General features: G+C 38.6%; 2 protein-coding genes across 2 annotated transcripts in view; both read right to left on the bottom strand.

The window, feature by feature from the left end:
- CFAP47 (cilia and flagella associated protein 47) overlaps positions 1-20,730 on the bottom strand; it is a 965,255-nt gene that overhangs the window by 256,667 nt on the left and 687,858 nt on the right. Inside the window, exons 55-56 of the mRNA XM_036744194.1 lie at positions 7,978-8,089; positions 5,230-5,334 (exon numbers count right to left, since the gene is read on the bottom strand). Of these exons, the coding sequence (XP_036600089.1) occupies positions 5,230-5,334; positions 7,978-8,089 (217 nt within the window). The remainder of the gene's footprint in view (positions 1-5,229; positions 5,335-7,977; positions 8,090-20,730) is intronic.
- Positions 17,069-18,502, bottom strand: LOC118837929 (PC-esterase domain-containing protein 1A-like). Its single transcript, XM_036745081.1, has one exon. It carries the CDS (start codon positions 18,500-18,502, stop codon positions 17,069-17,071), a length of 1,434 nt encoding a protein of 477 aa, XP_036600976.1.

The following is a 20,730-nucleotide window of genomic DNA, read 5'->3' on the forward strand; positions in this document are numbered from 1 at the left end:
ATAAAGAATTGATGGACTCAGAATGCAGATCAAAGCATATTTTTTCACATACTTTATTCTTTCTCATGGTTTTATTTCCTTTTGATCTGTTTCTTCTTCCATAATTCTGATGGTTATAGAAATATGTTTTACATGGTGACAGAAGTATAAATAATCAAACTGCCTACCATTTTCAGAAAATGGGAGGGGAGGGAAGCAGGGAGAAAAATTTAGAACTCAAAATCATGCAAAAATTAATGCTAAAATTTTTTCTTAGTATGCAATTGGGGAAAAATAAAATATTATTTAAATAAAAACAAAAAACAGCTTTTGAATTATTATTGAGAATAAAGCAGGAAAACTCAAAGGTGTCCCCAGCTCAGCAGGACATCCTCTCGTGAAGGCACAGGAGGATATGTTAAGAGTCACAAGAGAGGGACAGGCAGGGTGAAATTGTGGCTGCATCATTGCCAGAATAACCACACCAAAGAGGCCACAAAACCAGGATATTGGAGGATGGTTAGAGTCTTTGGAAAGACAATAGGGCACGTGAAAAAGGGGCTCAGGATTTGGAGTCATAGGATCTGTGTTCCAGTTTCATCTCTGCCACTTCTGCCTGAGTCACCTCTCTAGGCTTCAGTTACCCCATTTGTAAAATGAGATTATTGGACAGAAAGACTTCTTAAAGTCCCTTTCTACCCTAAGTCTATGACCGTATTTTTTTTCTTTTTTCAATAGTATTTTATTTTTCCTCAATTATATATCAAGACAATTTTTTTAGCAGATAGAGGAAATAGAACATTTATTTCGACACCAAAGAATCAGATCCCAGAACCAGTAAATCCATTTCAATGGAGCACTAATTATATTCCAGAAGCAGTAAGCCCACCTCAAAGTATCAACAAGGAGATTAACACACAGCATTACCAGAAAGATCCAAGTCATCCTCTAACCTTGCCCCCTCACCCCACCACATCAGCCCCTAGGGCCTAGCCATAAAGAATCACTCACAAATCCTAACTGTTTGTCTCCCTGTGTCCTCTCCCCGCTAAGGCCTCTGGTCTGCAGCATTCTGGTCTCCACTCTCTCCTCAGCACTCTCTTCTGCAGCTCTGTGGACATGGAATTCTTCCTCCTTCCAATTGAGCCGAATTCTCCAGTCTGGATTCTCTTCGGACTTCGGAAATCTGGGATCTCCATAGCTACCTTATGGGTGTATATGTTCTTTTTAGGGCCCTAGAGCTTCATGCCCAGTAGGCACAAGAGTGTGGGAAAGATCTTTTTTTATTTAATATTTTTAGTTTTCAGCATTGATTTCCAAAAGATTTTGAATTACAAATTTTCTCCCCATTTCTACCCTCCCCTCCACTCCAAGATAGCATATATTCTGATTGTCCCATTCCCCAGTCAGCCCTCCCTTCTGTCACTCCACTCTTCCCCCATCCCCATTTCCCTTACTTTCTTGTAGGGCAAGATAGATTTCTATGCCCCATTGCCTACATATCTTATTTCCCAGTTGCATGTAAAAACAACTTTTTTAACATCTGCTTTTAAAACTTTAAGTAGCAAATTGTCTCCTCTCTTCCCTCCCCACCCACCCTCCCTAAGAAGGCAAGCAATTCAACATAGGCCACACATGTATCATTATGCAAAACCCTTTGACAATACTCATGTTGTGAAAAATTAACTATATTTCGCTCCCTCCTATCCTGTCCCCCTTTATTCAATTTTCTACCTTGACACTGTCCTTTTTCAAAAGTGTTTACTTTTGCTGCCCTCCCTTCTATTGTCCCCCCTTTTTTATCTCCTTCCTCCTTCTTTCCTGTGGGGCAAGACACCCATTTGAGTGTGTATGTTATTGCCTCCTCAGGTTAAATTCAACGGGAGCAAGATTCACTCATTCCCCCTCACCTGCCCCCCCTTCCCTTCCAACAACTACTTTCTCTTGCCACTTTTATGTGAGATTATTTACCCCATTCCATCTCTCCCTTTCTCCCTCTCTCAATATATTCCTCTCATATCCCTTAATTTGATTTTATTGTTTTAGATATCATCCCTTCGTATTCAACTCGCCCTGTGACCTTTGTCTATACATATATATATACACATATATATACATATACATATACATACACACACATACATATAATACATGCATACACACACACACATATATATATAATATATATATATATATATATATATATATACACACACACACACATACACATACACATATACACACACACACATATGGATATTCCCTTCAACTCCCCTAATATTGAAATCTCATGAATCATACACATCATCTTTCCCTGTAAGAGTGTAAACAAAGCAGTTCAACTTTAGTAAGTCCCTTGTTATTTCTTTTTCTTGTTTACCTTTTCATGCTTCTCTTGATTCTTGTGTTTGAAAGTCAAATTTTCTATTCAGCTCTGGTCTTTTCACAGAGAAAGCTTGAAAGTCCTCTATTTTATTGAAAATCCATATTTTGCCTTGGAGCATGATACTCAGTTTTGTTGGGTAGGTGATTCTTGGTTTTAATCCTAGCTCCATTGACCTCTGGAATATCCTATTCCAAGCCCTTCAATGCCTTAATGTAGAAGCTGCTAGATCTTGTATTATCCTGATTATGTTTCCACAATACTCAAATTGTTTCTTTCTGGCTGCTTGCGGTAGTTTCTCCTTGACCTGGGAGTTCTGGAATTTGGCAACAATATTCCAGGAGATTTCTTTTTGAGATCTATTTGAGGAGGCAATCTGTGGATTCTTTCAATTTCTATTTTGCCCTGTGGCTCTAGAATATCAGGGCAGTTCTCCTTGATAATTTCTTGAAAGATGATATCTAGGCTCTTTTTTGGATCATGGCTTTCAGGTAGTCCAATAATTTTTAAATTATCTCTCCTGGATCTATTTTCCAGGTCAGTGGTTTTTCCAATGAGATATTTCACATTGTCTTCCATTTTTCTCATTCTTTTGGTTCTGTTTTATAATATCTTGATTTCTCATAAAGTCACTAGCTTCCACTTGCTCCAATCTCATTTTTAAGGTAGTATTTTCTTCAGTGGTCTTTTGGACCTCCTTTTCTATTTGGGTAATTCTGCCTTTCAAAGCATTCTTCTCCTCACTGGCTTTTTGGAGCTCTTTTGCCATTTGAGTTAGTCTATTTTTTAAGGTGTTGTTTTCTTCAGTATTTTTTTCAGTATTTTTGGGGTCTCCTTTAGGAAGTCATTGACTTGTTTTTCATGGTTTTGTCACATCATTCTAATTTCTCTTCCCAATTTTTCCTCTACTTCTGTAACTTGCTTTTCCAAATCCTTTTTCAGCTCTTCCATGGCCTGAGACCAGTTCATGTTTTTCTTGGAGGCTTTTCATGAAGGCTCTTTGACTTTGTTGACTTCTTCTGGCTGTATGTTTTGGTATTCTTTGTCACCAAAGAAAGATTCCAAAGTCTGAGACTGAATCTGAGTGCGTTTTCGCTGCCTGGCCATGTTCCCAGCCAACTTACTTGACCCTTGAGTTTTTCAGCAGGGTATGACTGCTCATAGAGTAAACAGTACTTTGTTCCAAGCTTGAGGGGATGCACCGTTGATTTCAGAGCTATTTCTATACAGCCAGCTCTGCCACACCAGCACTCCTCCTTCCCCAAGAACTACCAACCTATACCTGACTCAGATCTTAAGCAGGCTCTGCACTGTTCCCTGCTCTGCTCAGCCACTTAATTCCTCCCACCAGGTGGGCCTGGGGCCAGAAGGAACTGCAGCTGTAGCTCTGTAGCTGCACCCTCTCTGCTGCCCCTGGGGCGGTGGTCGAAACCAAGAAATCCTTTCACTCCCTGCAGTTTTTCCCACTAACCTTCTCTGTTGTCTTTGGTGTTTGTGGTTTGAGAAGTCTGGTAACTTCCACAGCTCATTGATTCAGGGCAGTAGGGGCCTGTTTCTCCCAGCTCCTGGTCTGGTTGGTCCTGCCGCCGCCCACACTGGGCTCTGCTCCCCTCTGCTCCCAGCTCGGTGCGTGATAGACCTCACCCAGCAGCTATTCATTCTGTCCTGGGCTGGAGCCCTGCTTCCCTCTGCTATTTTGTGGGTTCTGCAGTTCTAGAATTTGTTCAGAGTCTTTTTTTATAGGGTTTTGGAGGTACTTGGTGGGGACCTCATGCAAGTCCCTCCTTTTCAGCTGCCATCTTGGCTCTGCCCACTGAATGGCTTGTATTCTTATAAATTTGACTCAGTTCTCTAGCATGTTTAAGAAATGAGGCCTTTATCAGGGACACTTGCTGTAAAAATTGTTTCCCAGCTTTCTGCTTTCCTTCTAACCTTGGCTGCATTGGTTTTGTTTGTGCAAAAGCTTTTTCATTTAATATAATCAAAATTATCTATTTTACATTTTCTAATGATCTCTGTCTCCTGTTTGATCATGAATTTGTCCTTTCTCTATAGATCTGACAGATAGACTATTCACTGCTCTTCTAATTCATTTACAATGTCATCCTTTATGTCTAAATCATATATTCATTTTGACCTATAATGTTTTTGGAAACCAATTTCATTTTCCTAATGTTCTACTCAGATGATTGTAAAGGTGGCAGACCATCATGAATTTTAGCAGGACATAAAGGGAAGAAAAAGGAAATGACATTTCTAGAAAGAAAACATTACAGTCATGCCACACTTATGCAAAGATGTTATGGCATGCACCCAAATCACAATAATGTTTCTACTATTTGACTGTAATAAATAGTATAGTGCTGTTTTTATTGATTTACTTAAAGTAGAACAAAATAAGGATAACACATTTTCCCCCTTTCAAAACCGAAAGAAGCAAAACCACCTCCACTACCACCCCCCTCCCCCAAAAAAACAAGGCATGAATCATTTAAGGTCAAAGACAATTTCAACTAAAATAAAATGCTATTTCAGTTGTACAGTGGTTAGAAAGATTGTTTCAGTGTCCCAGGATCCCAGATATACTGGGACAGTATGCTGATGAAATGGTGGACAGACAGTGGATTAAAGCATCCATGATGATATGTTCACCAATTTCTCAACACAATTTTAGATGTCAAGTCAAATAAGTTTAATGGTAAAATTAAAGATAGAAAAAAGGATGACCATCAACAATCTTGCCACCTGTTTGCATTTTAAGCCTCTGGTTTTAGACTGAAAACCGGTATATAAAAAATCCTATGGCCTGAAACATTTATCACATATTAACATTCCATTACTTTGAAATTGAGGTATTTCAGTCATACCTGTCTACAGTGGAAGATGATTGAAGCTTGATGTTTCTGTCTTCCAAGGGCGGAAGGATAAAAATGAACAGGTACTTCCATAGTGGAATAAGGAGCTACGATCAGCTGTGAAAACAAAGAAAAAGCAAAAGGAAAACAAATCAATACTTTAGTTTGAGGTGTATGTATGTGTGTGTGTGTGTGTGTGTGTGTGTGTGTGTGTGTGTGTGTGTGTGTGAATACAGCCCTGGTATTGAGGGTGTTGACGCTGGTATTGTTTATGTGATTAATGTTTTTGACTACTCCTATTCTACACTCTCAGTACGTTTGGTCTGCTAAGATTGATAAAGTATACTGCAGTAAACAACATTTAGTGGTAGTCACAGCACGTTTATTCCCCAGAAAATAACAACAGGGAGTTATGGGCTGTATAAAAAGAATCTAAGCTTAGTTTCATAAGCTGACTTAAAGACATTGTTAAAAAGAATATTACTTTTGCTTTTAATCTTGTTCATTTCATGTTATTTGTCCCAACATCATTCTATGTTGTAAGCACAGTGAATTCCAAATTAATTAATTCTGAGAAAAAAGACACATTTTCACAATAGACTGAACACTAAGTAAGTTCCTCTTCCCTTTAGTTTACAACCTAGAAGTGGGGAGCAAGAGATTACATCTCTACCCTTCTTTTTTCAAGATCATACAGGAATCAATTCCAGTGTGGTTTGAACAGTCTGGTCTAGCTGACTTGGAGCAAGCCAGGAAACAAACACAAGGGAGTTGGGAGAAGGCATCCTTGCTAATCCTAAACCTCAGTAGGAGGGGCTATCATCATGTAGGGTCATACCATCCAGGGTGCTGGGGTGGGGGGAGGAGGTAAAGGGGCCTGATATATCCTTACTAGCTGGGAAAGGAAAAGAATCAATCAAGGTATAGAAGGGAGTATTCTTATATCATCAAAGCACCCTGTGAGACCTTCAGGGTTAGAGAGAAAAGGCTGTGGGGACAGGTTGATTTTTGAGCATCACGGTAATCTCTCCACTTGGATTAGCTACTACAGCATTAGTCTTCCAGGGGAATGTGATGTCTGTCATCTGTCAGAAAACGGTCCAAGTGTGGAAGCCAAAAAATAATCTACAGCAGTTCCAGGAAACGAAACATGAGAGGCATGTGAAGAAGCAGAGCGCTGGAAGCTCAGTTATAGGAGTCAGAGATACAGCAGAAGGCAGGTCGATGGAGGGCAGTGAAGAGAGCCTGTAACAGTTGTTGGGAAAGGGGAATATGGCTCAAATAAAGGGGCTCCAGAAAGAGCAGTGATGGAGAACAAACCTTGCCCTCCACTCTTTTTGTTGGAATCCCAATTAGGTCATGAAAAAATGTACTGGTCACTCGCAACAGTGGGGTCGAGGTATAGAGGCTGTCCATTGCAGGAAAAGCATCTTGCTTCAGAAGTAATTTTTGTTATAAGTTGTAAAGATGTAAATAAAATTGTTCTGTATTTTGATACTGATGTACCTGAGTATTTGTAAGACAAGCTGTGCTACCCATGAGGCCATTCATTAATATCGATGTCCCAAAGACAATAGATGACTCAGAGGTCCCCAGAATATAGCCAGACCCTTAATGTTGGAAGCAAGCCTCAGACACAAGGATTACAAATAATATGTGTTTGGGTTTTCTTCAGCCCCCACAACAAACATTAAAGTAGTTATTAGGGGGAGAAAATTTGGAACTCAAAAGCTTGTGGAACTGAATGTTGTAAACTAAAAATAAATAAATATTTTTTAAAAGTTATGAGAAGAAAATTCTTCTTTCAGAAGAAAACTGTGAAAATTATTAGTCTGATTCACTTATACATGCTACCTCAATCCCTCTGCATAGAATTTACTCTTCAATATCTTTGCTTGTTAGACTCTTTCTCTTCCTACAAAGCTGAACTCAGGTGTTGCCTTGTTTATGAAGCTTTCCCTGACCCTTGCCACTTCCCTTGTCTAGAAATGATTCCCATCCTCCTCAGCCCTTTCATGCCACTGCTCTTCCAACAAGATTTTAAGCATAATGAGGGTAGGGACTTGTAGTGTCTTTCACTTTTGTATCCCTCTCACAGAGTGGTGTCTTACAACCAAAGTAGGTGCTTAATAAAAAACTAATTTTTCGCTCAATTTACCTTTAAATAGAAATATTCTGGCCTTGCCACAATATCTTTGTGAGAGGCAGTATAAGACAATGGGAAGACCACTGGGCTTGAAGTCTAAGTATATGGGTTCAAATTCTGCTTCAGTCACCGTCTGTGTGACTTTGGGCAAATTATTTAACCTCTCTTGGCTCCAGTTTGCTCATCTGTAAAGTGAGCGGTTGAGCTAGATGACCTCAGGAATTGCTTCTAGCTCTAGCTCTATGATAATTTTATTCAAAATTAGTCAAATCTAAAATCCTATTATTTTAGAGTTGGGACCATCCTTGTGGACTGCTCCAATCACTTCATTTTATAAATGAGGATAATGAGATTCAGAGCAAAAGATTCACATAGTTATTTAGCAGCAAAAAGGAATAAGAAATAAGGTATTCTGGTTCCCAGTAAAATATTCTTCCCACCACATTGTGATTTTCTACTAAGTTTTTTTGATAATTTGGTGACTTTCTTATCCCATTTGAAGTAAATTTGATGTATCACAAAACAATAATTAATGCTATTTTATTCTGGATTCTATGTGTTCTGCTAGAAGCTATAACAAAGACAGTTTTTTATTGTTTTCCAAATATACTTACTAATGTCTTTTTGTTTGGATCCAATAAAAAATTAGCAGGATTATTGTTGGTAATTGTCAATTCCAGGGTTTCACGTGTAGAATTAACTAAAGGGATAATCTGACGGACTTTCCTGTGAGAAACACCAATGCATAACAAATAGGACTTAAACTAATATACTGGATAAAATAATGTTTATTAAATTCTATGTTTTTTTCCAATTTGAAAAGTAAGAATAATCTTAGATGAATGAATACATTATTTTGTTCTTATGAAACTCTTGTATCTCTTTGTTAAGAATTTTCATACTGTGTTGTTTGGTTTCTGTATTTTTTTTTAAATGCAGCTAGCGGTTTTAGAATTGTGACATATTATACCACACCAAATTGATCTTACTTAAACACATATATGACCATGTTTTTCACCTACTCACTAAATTCAGTGGTTCTGTATTTGCTTCTAGGCTCAAATACAAACTACTTTATCTAGCTTTTAAATCCCTTCAAAACCTACCCCCAACCTATCTGTCAAGATCCAGTAGTCGTCATTCCTATTCCCACACTCTATGGACTAACCAACCTGGCCTCATATACAATGCTCCATTTTTATTGCCTTGATTTTGCACTCGTTGTCCACCTTACCTGGAATGTTCTCCCTCCTCACCTTTACTTCATGGAATCTCTTTCTTCTTTCAACATGCAACACGAGCAGTACCTTCTACAGGAAGTATTTCCTGACCTTCCAGATGCTAGTGTTCTCCTCTCCACCTATCTTGTATTTATTTTCTATTCTTTCTATGTATGCTACTCATACTTACATATGTTCCTGATACCTTCTCTGATAGAATGTAAACTCCTTTGGAAAAGAGATTATTTCATTCTTTTTAGCTGTATCTCCAGTTGCACGAATTATGGACTTAATAAGTGCTTATTGATTGAATGATTGGTGACTGTCAAATCTAACATCTTAGAGAATATAAAGTACTGTGTGGACTTTATTATATATGGATAAGTCATGAATCTTTAAGACCTTCCATCTATAAAATTAATAGGACAGAAATGAATGATAATCAAGTGACAAATAATACCACATGTATTTATTTTCCATGCAAGGAATAGTTGAGAGCTTATAATTAACCATTACTCCTAAATCCTTTTGATATATAGCTTCTAAGCCATAATTCTTCTTTATCATTTTATAACCCTGAGCAATGAAATCAAATTATTGAATATAGTGCTGTCCATTTATGTGTGCACTCTCTCCTACTCACATTTATCTCCAGTTCCCTCCCTTCTCTCAACCAAATATATCAAGAATTTTTTTTTATGTCAAGATGATTATAGAATTCATTAAGACCTAGGGAACATTTACTCTCTGCAACAGGTATGTTATGATTTTTGATTATAATTCTGTGACCCTCCAACAGAGCAAAATTAACAGTATGAGGAAACTGAACATCCAATCAGACCAAATTGTAAAACATAATCTGAATTCCTCTTTGCAGAAAACCATATTAAAAAAACTAAATGAATATAAAATGATATCTCTTAAAATAGATTGTGAAATACTATTCTTAAATAGTAGATTAGGCAACAAGTCATAAACCACAAGCTAGTTTGTATCACCAAAGCTGCCTGCACTTTACTCAAATGTTTAAAGAAAACAGTTAAATGAAAATGTGTAAAATAAATTAACCCAAAGGATCATTTTAGTCCCTTTGTCTTACAAGGAAGCATCTGCTCAATGCATTTAGCATTAGGAAGTCATTGGTTCATTTTGGAATATGTGTTAGAACAACCAAAAGTTGTATAAGGCTTAGGTTCAGGTAAACATGGGACACCAGCAATATGGAGTGTAATGAAAGAAAATGATCAGATTTTTAAGAACAAAATTTGACCCGAAATTTTAATTATCTGTGGTTTGCTATATGTTTAATATTTTAGTTTTACTTATTAGATATCCAATACAGAGGCTCAAGATTTATCTTTGTCTTGCCATTGATGTGTTCTTGATTCTTTTTCAAATCACGTTGTGTTACAATGAAATTAAATATGGTATATATCTGATATTTATGCCTTTATTTTAAAAAGAATTAAGTAAAAAGGGATTGATATCTATCCAAGGGTAAGCATGAGCCAATAATTTATTAATTTTTAAAGACGTCACACTTTTTCTTGTGAAAAAGGAGTTAATATTGAGTACTCGACTAATTACTGAGAAATTTTTATAAAAATGTATAAGATATCAAACAGAATTTTTCTAAACTGAATTTACCAATCTCTAAACTTTGAAGTGCATCCATGAAATCAAAATAGATTTCTTACAACATAAACAGGTTTTAAAATTCAGATTGATACAGCTTAATCACTTCACCTTTCAGAGGGTTAACCCTATTAGAAATTGTGGTAAATTTTCTATGGTTTATATTTGCCTTTGAAGAAAAAACCTACTATCTCACTATCTCAACTAAATGTCTATTTAGTTTTCTTCTGTATCTTCATCTAGAATATGCAATACAGTGTTTGGGAGTTAAAGGCATATGGTGAAATATATATATATGTATATATATGTGTGTGTGTATGTGTATATACATATATGTGTGTGTGTACATATATGTGTGTGTGTGTGTACATATATGTGTGTGTGTGTGTGTGTACATATATATAAGCTACTTTCTGTTGGATGGCCCCTACCTTTGTGCAGACACAGCCCCTCCTTCCCAGCTCTTCCCCTCAGTGTTCCCTGTGGGAATAGCTTCCGCTTTCAGGGACAGAAGGGGCTCTTTGAACCAGGTGGAAGGAAGCAATAAGAAGGGAAAATTTGTACCTACAGTCTAAGGGAAAGGTGTCTAGTTTCTTTTTCACCAAGAATCACTCCAACACTATGGTTTTTAGATTAACTGTGCCCAGGGAATTTACATAGTTCAATTTTTTTCTCTGCTTTCTGGGGGTAGCCATGAAATATTTTTTAAAATTAGTAAAATTTTCTTTCATTTGTCTCTAAAGGCCCAAGCTGGTATGATCCCATTCCTTCTGGAAGACAATCTATTATTCCACCTACTTCCTGACATACTACATATGCCTTCACTATCCTGTCTATCTTATTCTAAAGTTTGAAACACATCCTAATCATGTCAATCACACTTTTCTCATGTCAGCGCTCATTCTACTAGTCAACAAATATTTATTAAGAATGTCAGACAATGTGCTATGCACTAGGGATACAAAGAAGGGCAAAAGAAAGGTCCCTGCCCTAAAGTAATTCCCAATTTATTTGGAGGCTATCACAACTACATGCATACAAGATACATACAGTGTAAACGAAAGGTAATTTCAGAGGGAAAGCGATAGCAGCTGGGAGAGACAGAAAGCCCTCCTGCAGAAGGCAGGACCTGAGCTGAATCCTAGTGGAAACCAGAAGCCAGAAGAAAGCCAAAAGCCAGGAGGCAGAGGTGAAAAGCAAGAACAATTCTAGTATGAGAGATATCCAGGGCAAAGGTATGGAGTCAGGTGATGAAAGGATAAGGAACAATATACAGGCAAATGTGAGGAACAGAATATATTTTAAGAAGACTGGAAAGGTTGGAAGAAACTAGATTGTAAATGGCTCCAAATGCCAAACATATAATTATATATTTGTTCCAGTAGGTGACAGCAGGTGTGAAGTGATGAGGGCCTGCACCAGGAAGGCAGCTATTTTGAGTAGAAAGCAGGAGATGTAAACAAGAGACAAAGAGGCAAAATTGAGAAACAACAGTTTGAATATGTGGGGTGAGTGTGCGTCAAGAATCACACTGGAGTAGTGAACCTTTGGGAATGAGAGGGTGCTTGTGTCCTTGTGTGCAGTATGTTGGGAAGAGGGAAATGTTTGAGGACAGTCTTCTTTTTTGAACATGTTGAGGTTCAGATGTCTATGTGTTCTGGGCAGTAGTTTAGTTTTGATTTGGAAACAAAATGAGATAGTCATAAGTCATTCAACAGTTACTAAGAAGAGATTTACTTTGACATAGTGGGAAAAAGATACTCCATAACAATAGGCTTTGAGCAGACCTAGAGTTGATTCAGCATCTCTTGTCCACTTTGCCCCAGTCAAAACTCCAAGTGCCCTTGGTGCTCCTCATGGCTGCTTTGCAGTCAGGTGATGAGAATAAGATATTAATAGTCTGAGCCTTTACTGTCCTGGACCAAGTCTTGAGGAAGGTCTCAATAATTTGTGGAAAAACTAGCCTAATTCCCATTGAAAAATGGGATATGACTCCAACTATAGCATGGGACATCCAGCTTGAGAAGTTCAAGAGGCAACTGGTGATGCAAGACTAGAACTCAGGAGAAAGATTAAGGCCAAATATATAGACATTTGGTAGTAGTACAACAGAAATGCACTGTAATATTGAGGAATAAGAAATTGCTTATATTAAAGAATAATATTAAGAATAAATTTTGGATTTAATGTAGAGCTCTCTTGGACAGGAAAAGAAAAAGGCAGGATGGTGAGGGGCAGACAGATCAGTTCTGCTAAAGGGAAATATTCCCAAATCACTTAGCTGAACAGCCTCAGACAGGAGTCTCTTTTTGGCCTCAGAATGCTTAAGTGATCACATCACAGGAGATAGGCTGAAGTGGTTGTGGGCAGTACAGAGCTCTGGTTGCTGTTCTATAGGATAGCTGGGTTAAATCTACTGTATTCTATAGAAGCTCACTGCTGGGCCTCAGTTGCCTCCCAATCTTCATCCTGTCTCCCTCAAGGCTCTCTCCTCAAAACTTACTTGGAAGCATTTAACATACCCTCCTGCCTCTCCCAAGACTTCAACGCTGTTAACAAGGGAAGCTAATAATGTTCTTTAAGAAACCATCTCTCCTCTAGTCTGCAGATCACAATAAACCAAAGTCAAAAGTCAGAATGTGAATGTCCTTGGCAAAGCGGTAAAAGGAGATACATAAGATTTCAAGTAAGCCCTGATGGGAACTAAAGGAGAACACCACCCTCAATAACATGGGAAATACTGAGGGAAACAATAGTTAAGGGAGGTCATATATTGGAAGGAAAAGAAAACATTAGATAAAGGACAAGAGTTGTAGTCCCGACTCTGTTACTAAAAAGCTATGTGAATGTATAAATGATAACATACGGCTTGCCTTCTTAATGGGTGGGGGAAGGGTAGGATGGGGAATTTGGAACTGAATTTTTTTTTTAATGAATGTTAAAAACAGCAAACAAATAAATAAATAATGAATTTTAGAAAAATAAAAAGCTATGTGAACTTGGGCAAGTCATTTGTTCTCTGTTGCCCAGTGAGAGAGATTCAACAACCTCCCAAGGTCACCCGGGTTAATAAATAATTAATTGTTGATTAAATATCAATCATTCCAGGATGAAATGTACAACATAGGCTTGAAAGAATCCTTTTTTTTTAAATTCGAAGAAAAGGTGGGCATGATTTCATGTCCAAACACACAAAAAGGGTTTAAAATGAATGATGGTTTGAGAATGGGAAGTCCTCAAAAAAGGAATTCCTGTAAAACAATAACAAATTATTTTCTAATAGAGAATAAAGCAGGGGAAGGACAGTCATTCTTCCTCCCCCAAATCCTTATATTTACCAGTGAACATATTCTATTTCCTTGGAAGGGTGAAAGACTCTGGAGGATGATGACAGTTGTGTTTTTGTATACTTGTCACCTTCTATATTTTCTTACACACTTAAATGTTTGTTGAATTGAATGGAAAAATTGCAACCAAAAAGAACTGATAAATGCAATTGCTGAACTGATTTCATGAATTTTAGAGGGATCATAGAGAGAAGGATGGTGGCTAAAAGACTGGAAGTAGTATCAATCTTACCTTGTTTTAAATTTACATAAAAAGGGGAAAAATAGTCTAAAATATAGACTCTTGGCTTAACATTCATTGCCATTAAAATTTTAGAATGCTGTATTAAATGAGCAATTAAGGAAACATAGGAAGTAGTGATCACTACAAACTATCATAGTGTCACTAAGAAGAAATCTAAGACAGTTAAGCCTACTCCCTTTCATGCACTGATCAACAATAATGCTTTCCCTATGATACTAGCAACATCATTCTAATACACACACATGTGTGTATTTATGTGTGTGTATGTGTGCGTGTGTGTGTATACATATATGTGTGTGTATAGACGTGTATAGACATATATAGACATATATAGACATACATATATAGACACACATATATACATATATATACGTGTGTGTATATGTGTGTGTGTGTGTGTATACACACACACACACATATACTTGTCCAACATAAGAGATGCTCATGGAAACATCCACAAATAGCACATCTCACATTTATATACATACGCGTGTGTATACATATATATGCATGCATAGGTACATATGTTTATATATGTATATATGTATTGTGTATATATACATAGTTATAGGTCTATGTAGGTATGGAGATACAGTCATATAGATATTTATATACTGTATACATACTTATTAGAATTGCTACAGTATAAAAAAACCAATATTTTATGGAATATGCTGTTTCCTACAGAGCAGTGCATGTAATCAATGGAGAGATCTAACATTCTGGTTGACTCTAATGGAAAATGAAATGGTCTGTTTTACTTTCTAGTTTAGTTGATTTCTAAATTGAAATAGTTTATAATGTAAGGGCAAGTGTTGATAGCATACATGTTTGTGTTGAAGAATAATGTAAGATAAAAATCTGGGTATGTTTGCAATTTCATAATGTACATTCTAAAAAGTGCTGGAGGATACGAAATTATAATTGAGAGAAGTTTTTGCTGAAGGTTTTTGTAGTTGTGAAATAAGATGTGCTTCAACATTTTATGTTAAGACCTATGAAAATAAAGAATATTTTTCCTAGGAATTTTAAAGAACTTCATAGCTAAGTCAATTGAAGTAACTTAGGGGAACTTTCAGAATTAAAGGCCACAGCTTTTAAAGCTTACATTCTTTCAGCAAAATGTTAAGAAAATGGCATGTACTATGTAGAGGAAAAACAGAAATAGAAAAAAAATGGAGAGAAAAATTTAGTTTTTAAGTGATTGCCAAAAATTCAAGGAGCTGGAAGGAAATTTAAAATGTAGTCTAATCTAACCTGCCCTTAACTACCAATTTCACAATAAGTCACAGATAGATAACAAAATGAAGATGCAAGTGCATGTTAAGAGGTTTTATATCAGAGATATTTTATAATTGCTATTTTTAAACTATCCTGTCTACTTAACTAATGGGCAAAATTAAAATTTAATAATAGGTAATTCTTTTAGCTTTTGATATATTGTTAAATACTGCTATTATTTCACCTTGGTCTTGCTATTTTATAATAGTGATAATAAAATATTTATTATGCCCCCTGGACCATTTAAAGTAGTTATTATAAAATCTTTTCAGGTAGATCTTTTATAAAAGAATAAAATTCTTCCCAGCGTGATGAATGAGGGAATCATAATTTTTCATGTAGACACAAGAATAGATTTTTTTTATTTATTCAACCAGTTGCAACAATTTTTATAAAAATATTTTAACTAAGTAAAGGCAACATGAAATGTATCCCATCCAATTCCAGTCTAGAGTTAATAAAAATGAGCAAAAACAACATAATAAATTATACATGAATTGCTGGAAATTCTCTTCATTCAGGGTCAGACTTCCATTTATTGGGCAGTGAGTAGGAAGGTGGCAGAGGGAGTATGAGGGGTGGACTTAGAAGACCTGAGCTCCAATACCACCATAAACACCCTGGGCAAGTCACTCACCCTCTCTCAGCCTTGGTTTATTCATCCCCTTGGTTGGGGATAACAACACTTACCTGAAAGGTTCATTATGAAGACTGAATGAGATTGTGTATGTATATATAACAATATATAAATATACACATACATATTACATTACATATATAATACACTTCCATATGTTATGTCACATCAGTATATGTATTTTAAAGCATTATATAAAAACTAGCTATTATTGCTCATTCAATAAGCTCTATTCCCATTGGCTTAAATGTTTGTCAGGGATTGTCGAAAAGGGATAAACCAGCATCAAGGATGAATCAGGCTCAGGAGGAGGTAAATATTAAATAAGGCAAAGGTAAATAATGTTCAAAGAACGACAAGGATCAATATCAATAAAGCGCTAATGTCATTAACAAGGAGCTGTATAGTGGATATGTTTAATTAGGGCTAACAAAGGCTATAAAGGGATGACGATAAAGACCAACATTTGCTTCCCATGAGGATTTACCTCAAGGATCCAGACATCCCATTGGCCTTTTATCTGTGCCCACCTACAACTTCAACAGAATTTCTTCAACTGCATCACTGAAGTATAGGATCTTGAGCTAAATGATAAGGTTTATGGAATTATGATAGAAGATAAACAAGATGGACTTGTTTCTGAGAAAGCTCCCAACTTCAGTCTTCCAGCCTGTTTTCTTCTCATTCAACCAGAAAGTCTAGCGTCATAAATCAAGAATGCAAGTTTTCCATATTACAGACTTGCCCTGACCATCTGCCAGTACCAGAAAGGATAATGACCACTTTTGGTACTGTTAGATGTATGCAGTTCCATATCATTGTAGGCCTTCTGGAAAAAAAAAAAGGAAAGATCTACAAGTCAGTTGATGAAATATTTTGCAACAGGCCATTTTCATTATTTTAAAGATAGTTTTTGATACATTTTTCATTATTATTGTTGGAAGCGATCATGCCAAAGATGACAAAAGTAAATATCTGAGGTTTTAAAATTGATCAGTCAAAAGAATTAATTTCTAAAATTTTGTAAATTTGTCTTATTTCATGTTAAAATGAAAAAATGTATTTTCTCATTAATAGATTACTATATATATATATATATATATATATATATATATATATATATATATATATATATATATGTTTGTTTATATGGGTTTTTCTGCCCCTACAGGAGGGCCTATCTTTATTGGTAAAACAAAACAAAACAAAAAAAAAAAAAACAAAACCAGGAGATAGACGTGTGAAAATCAATCCATCTGGCTATGTCCATAGGAAGGGCAATCTGCCCGTGGTTATGAAGTCAGTATGTCCAGCTATATCCTTGGGCAGGAAGTAGATCATTCATTGTGTTTGGCCATGTCTGAACCACTGCCTACTGAGGCCTCCCTGCCTTGAGCGGCTATATGGGCCATTAGGCACATGGCGCTGGACACGACTCATTACCAGATTGTGGCGCTGTCCATAGCGAGGAACAGATTGGGCAGGAGGACAGGGGGCAGGTGTGTAATCCAACGCAGGAGGAGGAGGAGGTAAGGAATCACTGAAGGCTACGTAGTTGAGGGGGAGGTAGCCAGGCAGGACAGGATTATCTGAGAAGAAGCAGCTGTCTTGAGGGAGGACTTGAGGCGAATGGACGGGTAAGGGTTGGGGCAAGGGCGGGACTTGGGATGGAGGCAGGACCTGGGGCTGGAGCTGCCTATCCAGCCGGGTCAGGGGACAATCAGTCTGTTGGGCTACCGGCTCGAAGGAAAGCAACCTCTCAGTCCTCTGAGATGAACCTCTCCAGGATGCAGGAGCCGTTTGTACTGGCTGCTCCAAGCGGGACCACTCCTGGGCAGCAAGTGACGACTCATTCCAAGAACGAGGTTCCTCAGCTGCCTGGGCTGGATCTCTCCAGGGTGGCTGTGCTGGATGCCTCCAGGATGAAGCTCCTATGGGCCTTTGGACTGGGCATTCTAGGGAGGACTGCACCTCACCCCACTCCCTAACATGGGTACTCCGGCAGGGAGCCTCTACCCCCCAGGCCTCAGCCACATGAGCCAGCAATAGCTGTGAGACGTGGCGGTGGGCATGCTGGTCCCAGTGGATGCCATCCAAACTCCGATGCCGAACTGCGTGTCGAAAGTGGAAGTGCAGATCAAGCACATCGAAGCCGTGCCCGTGTGCCAGCATTGAACAGTAGAAGTTTGCTTCCAACACGTCGGCACGTAGAGAGCCCGTCGCTGGCCGTAGCTCGGGCAGCAGAAAGCCTCCTGTGAGGCGCTTAGCCAGTGGCATGGCCAGGGTCCAGACCAGAAGGCAGGAGGCAGGCAGCACTTGTTCCATCCTTTCAAACAAACATTCCAAGTTTTCCTGGTAACTTCTAATGGCATCGCCACCATACCTGGAGAGGTCCCAGAGGCAGGAGTTTATGATGACCAGGTCAGGAGGTGGCCCCCGCTCAAACTCAGCCAGGATATCCTCCACATAAGCTGAATAGACTCGGGTGAGAAAATAGAATCGCAGGAGGTGGTGGCCTGAACTGGACAGGAACTGGCGGACCTCGCGATAATGAGTCCCATTGTGTAGCCCACCCAGCTGCCCCCCTGCCATCAGACGGTCCTGCTCGAAGCTCAGCTCCCCCTTGGCCCTGAGCTGGGCTTCCGTCAGTAGGGAGTCTTTCTGCAACAGAAGTACCAGGTCCTTGTACACGGACCTCTGGATGGAGTCTCCCAGGACAACCACGAACTTGTTGTGCAGCAGCTGCTGGACCTCTGACGACAAGAAAGGAACCATGGTGCCTGAGGGTGACAGGTAACCAGGCTGGCAGGGGCTGGGGGCACTTGGCTGAGCTCAGCTGGTTTGAAGAAGGTGAAGGAGAAGTGGCCGAGCGGGCTCCTCAGATCGAATTGGAGCTCCGGCTTCACTCAGTCCGTAGCTCCCGGAAGAGTCCGTGCCCCACGTGCTTGGGGTGCCCCAGCCCGCTGCTCACCCCTACTTATCTAGCATCAGAGCCAAAAACAGGGGACATCCGGGAGGGCCGCCTGGAGGTGGAGGAGATGAAGGAAGCTGTGAGTGAAGGGAGCAGAGAGGGAATGGGAGGGGACAAAAGAGGGAAGGGAGGGAAGAGGGGAGAAGATGAGATGGCTGGGAAAGCTCCCCCATATTAAATTAATGAATTAAATGGTTTCTTTTATCTACCATTCAAATAAATTCCATAGAAGTTAAGGGTTATTGTGGGAAAAAATTCCAAATTTCACACTTTGGTGTACAGATCAAAGGAGACATTATTCAGAAACATATAGCTATGAGGGGATTCAAAAGGAAGAATTCTCTTGAACTCAACATATGACAGATTTGAGGTTTCTTATGTTGTATGAAAAAATATTTTATAAACTATCCCCACCTGATTATGCCTTAAGGGCAACAAATAATATTAATGTCTTTTGCCTAGTCACTCCTCAACTATCTCCTTATACCAATGTCTCTCAGCTTGAGAATCTAGACCTGACCTTGTGCTATGTTCTTCTTGGATATTGTTAGGAATCTTTGGTTTAGGCCCTGCTTCTTCTGCCTCTAAAACCACTTACTGCTTCCAGCAAATTTGTTAGTTAACTTTTCCTCTTAGAGAGGCTGCATGGTGTAAGCTGTTTAAAAAAAGTTCATCTCTTCTTGTTATTCTCTGGAATTCTGCATTCAGTTGGGTTTATCTTTCCCCTTCTAATATTCAGCTGTGAGAGCTGAACCATAAGGAAAGCTTAGCCCTGCAGCATCAATGCTTTCAATTTGTGGTGCTAGAGAAGATTTTTGAGAGTCCCTTAGACAGCAAGGCGATCCAATCAGTCGATACTTAAAGAAATTAATTCAGGCTATTCACTAGAAAGTCAAATACTGGAGCTGAAGCTTAAATGCTTGGGCTACATAATGAGAAGATAGGATTTATTGGAAAAGACTATGGCATTGGGAAAAACTGAAGGCAAAGGGGATGCCGAAGATGAGATGGAGAGATACTGTCATGAAAACAGCAAACATGAACTTGGACAGACTTTGAGGGAGAGTGAAGGATAGAAGGGCCTGAAGTGCTAGAGTCCATGGAGTCAGGGAGAGTTGGGCACAACTGAATGACTGAAAAAGAAAATGGTGTAGGCAGTAGAGAGGGCTAGGCTCTGACTTAGAAAGCCCTAGATTTAAGCCTCATCCCTAATACATGGTGAATGTGTGTCTCTGGGTAAGCTTCTCAACTTCTCCATGCTCCCAAGCAATTCTCTAAGACAAGACATTGTGATCATCCACACAGGTAGAAATTTCCTCATCTCAAACCAGGGATGGGGAACCTGCAGCCTCAAGGCCACATGTGGCCCTCTAGGTCCTCAATTTGGATTCAGTCAAAGGGCTGCACTTGAGGACCTAAAGGGATACATGTGGCCTCAAGGCTGCAGGTTCCCCACCCCATACCATCAAGAATACAGGACTGGTAAACACAAATGAGCAAAAACCCTTTCCACGGTCTCTATATGCACAGTAACCTCCTTGTCCCCACCTTCTCCTCATTCCTGGAACGGAAGAGGTTTTGGCCCACGTCTAAACCTTACTCAATCCAGGCCCCACTAGGGACCAAACCATATAGGGCAATACAGACTTTACTTCTGCTACTATAACTATTCTGGACAAATTGTTTAAATCATTTTTTTTTAGTTTTAGACAATATATGCCCATAATCTTATACAGGTAAAACTAGGAACATTGGTATTATCTTTGTTTGGTTCTTTTGGCCCTCTTTTCCCCCTACACAATAAATTGCTTTCTATTATGACTCTTATCTCTACAGTCTTTCTCATATCTCTTCTCTTTGTTCTTACTACTACCCTTTCCCTCCCTATTTATTACAAAACATCCAGAGTATTACAACAACCTTCTCATAGGGCACCCCACTTCCATGTAATCCTGCATTTACTCCATCCTTCACATTACTTTTAGATTCCTTTACCTTATGAACAAATCTGATTATGTCACTTTTTTCACTG

The sequence above is a fragment of the Trichosurus vulpecula genome, chromosome 2 (assembly GCF_011100635.1).
Source record: "Trichosurus vulpecula isolate mTriVul1 chromosome 2, mTriVul1.pri, whole genome shotgun sequence".
NCBI lineage: Eukaryota > Metazoa > Chordata > Mammalia > Diprotodontia > Phalangeridae > Trichosurus > Trichosurus vulpecula.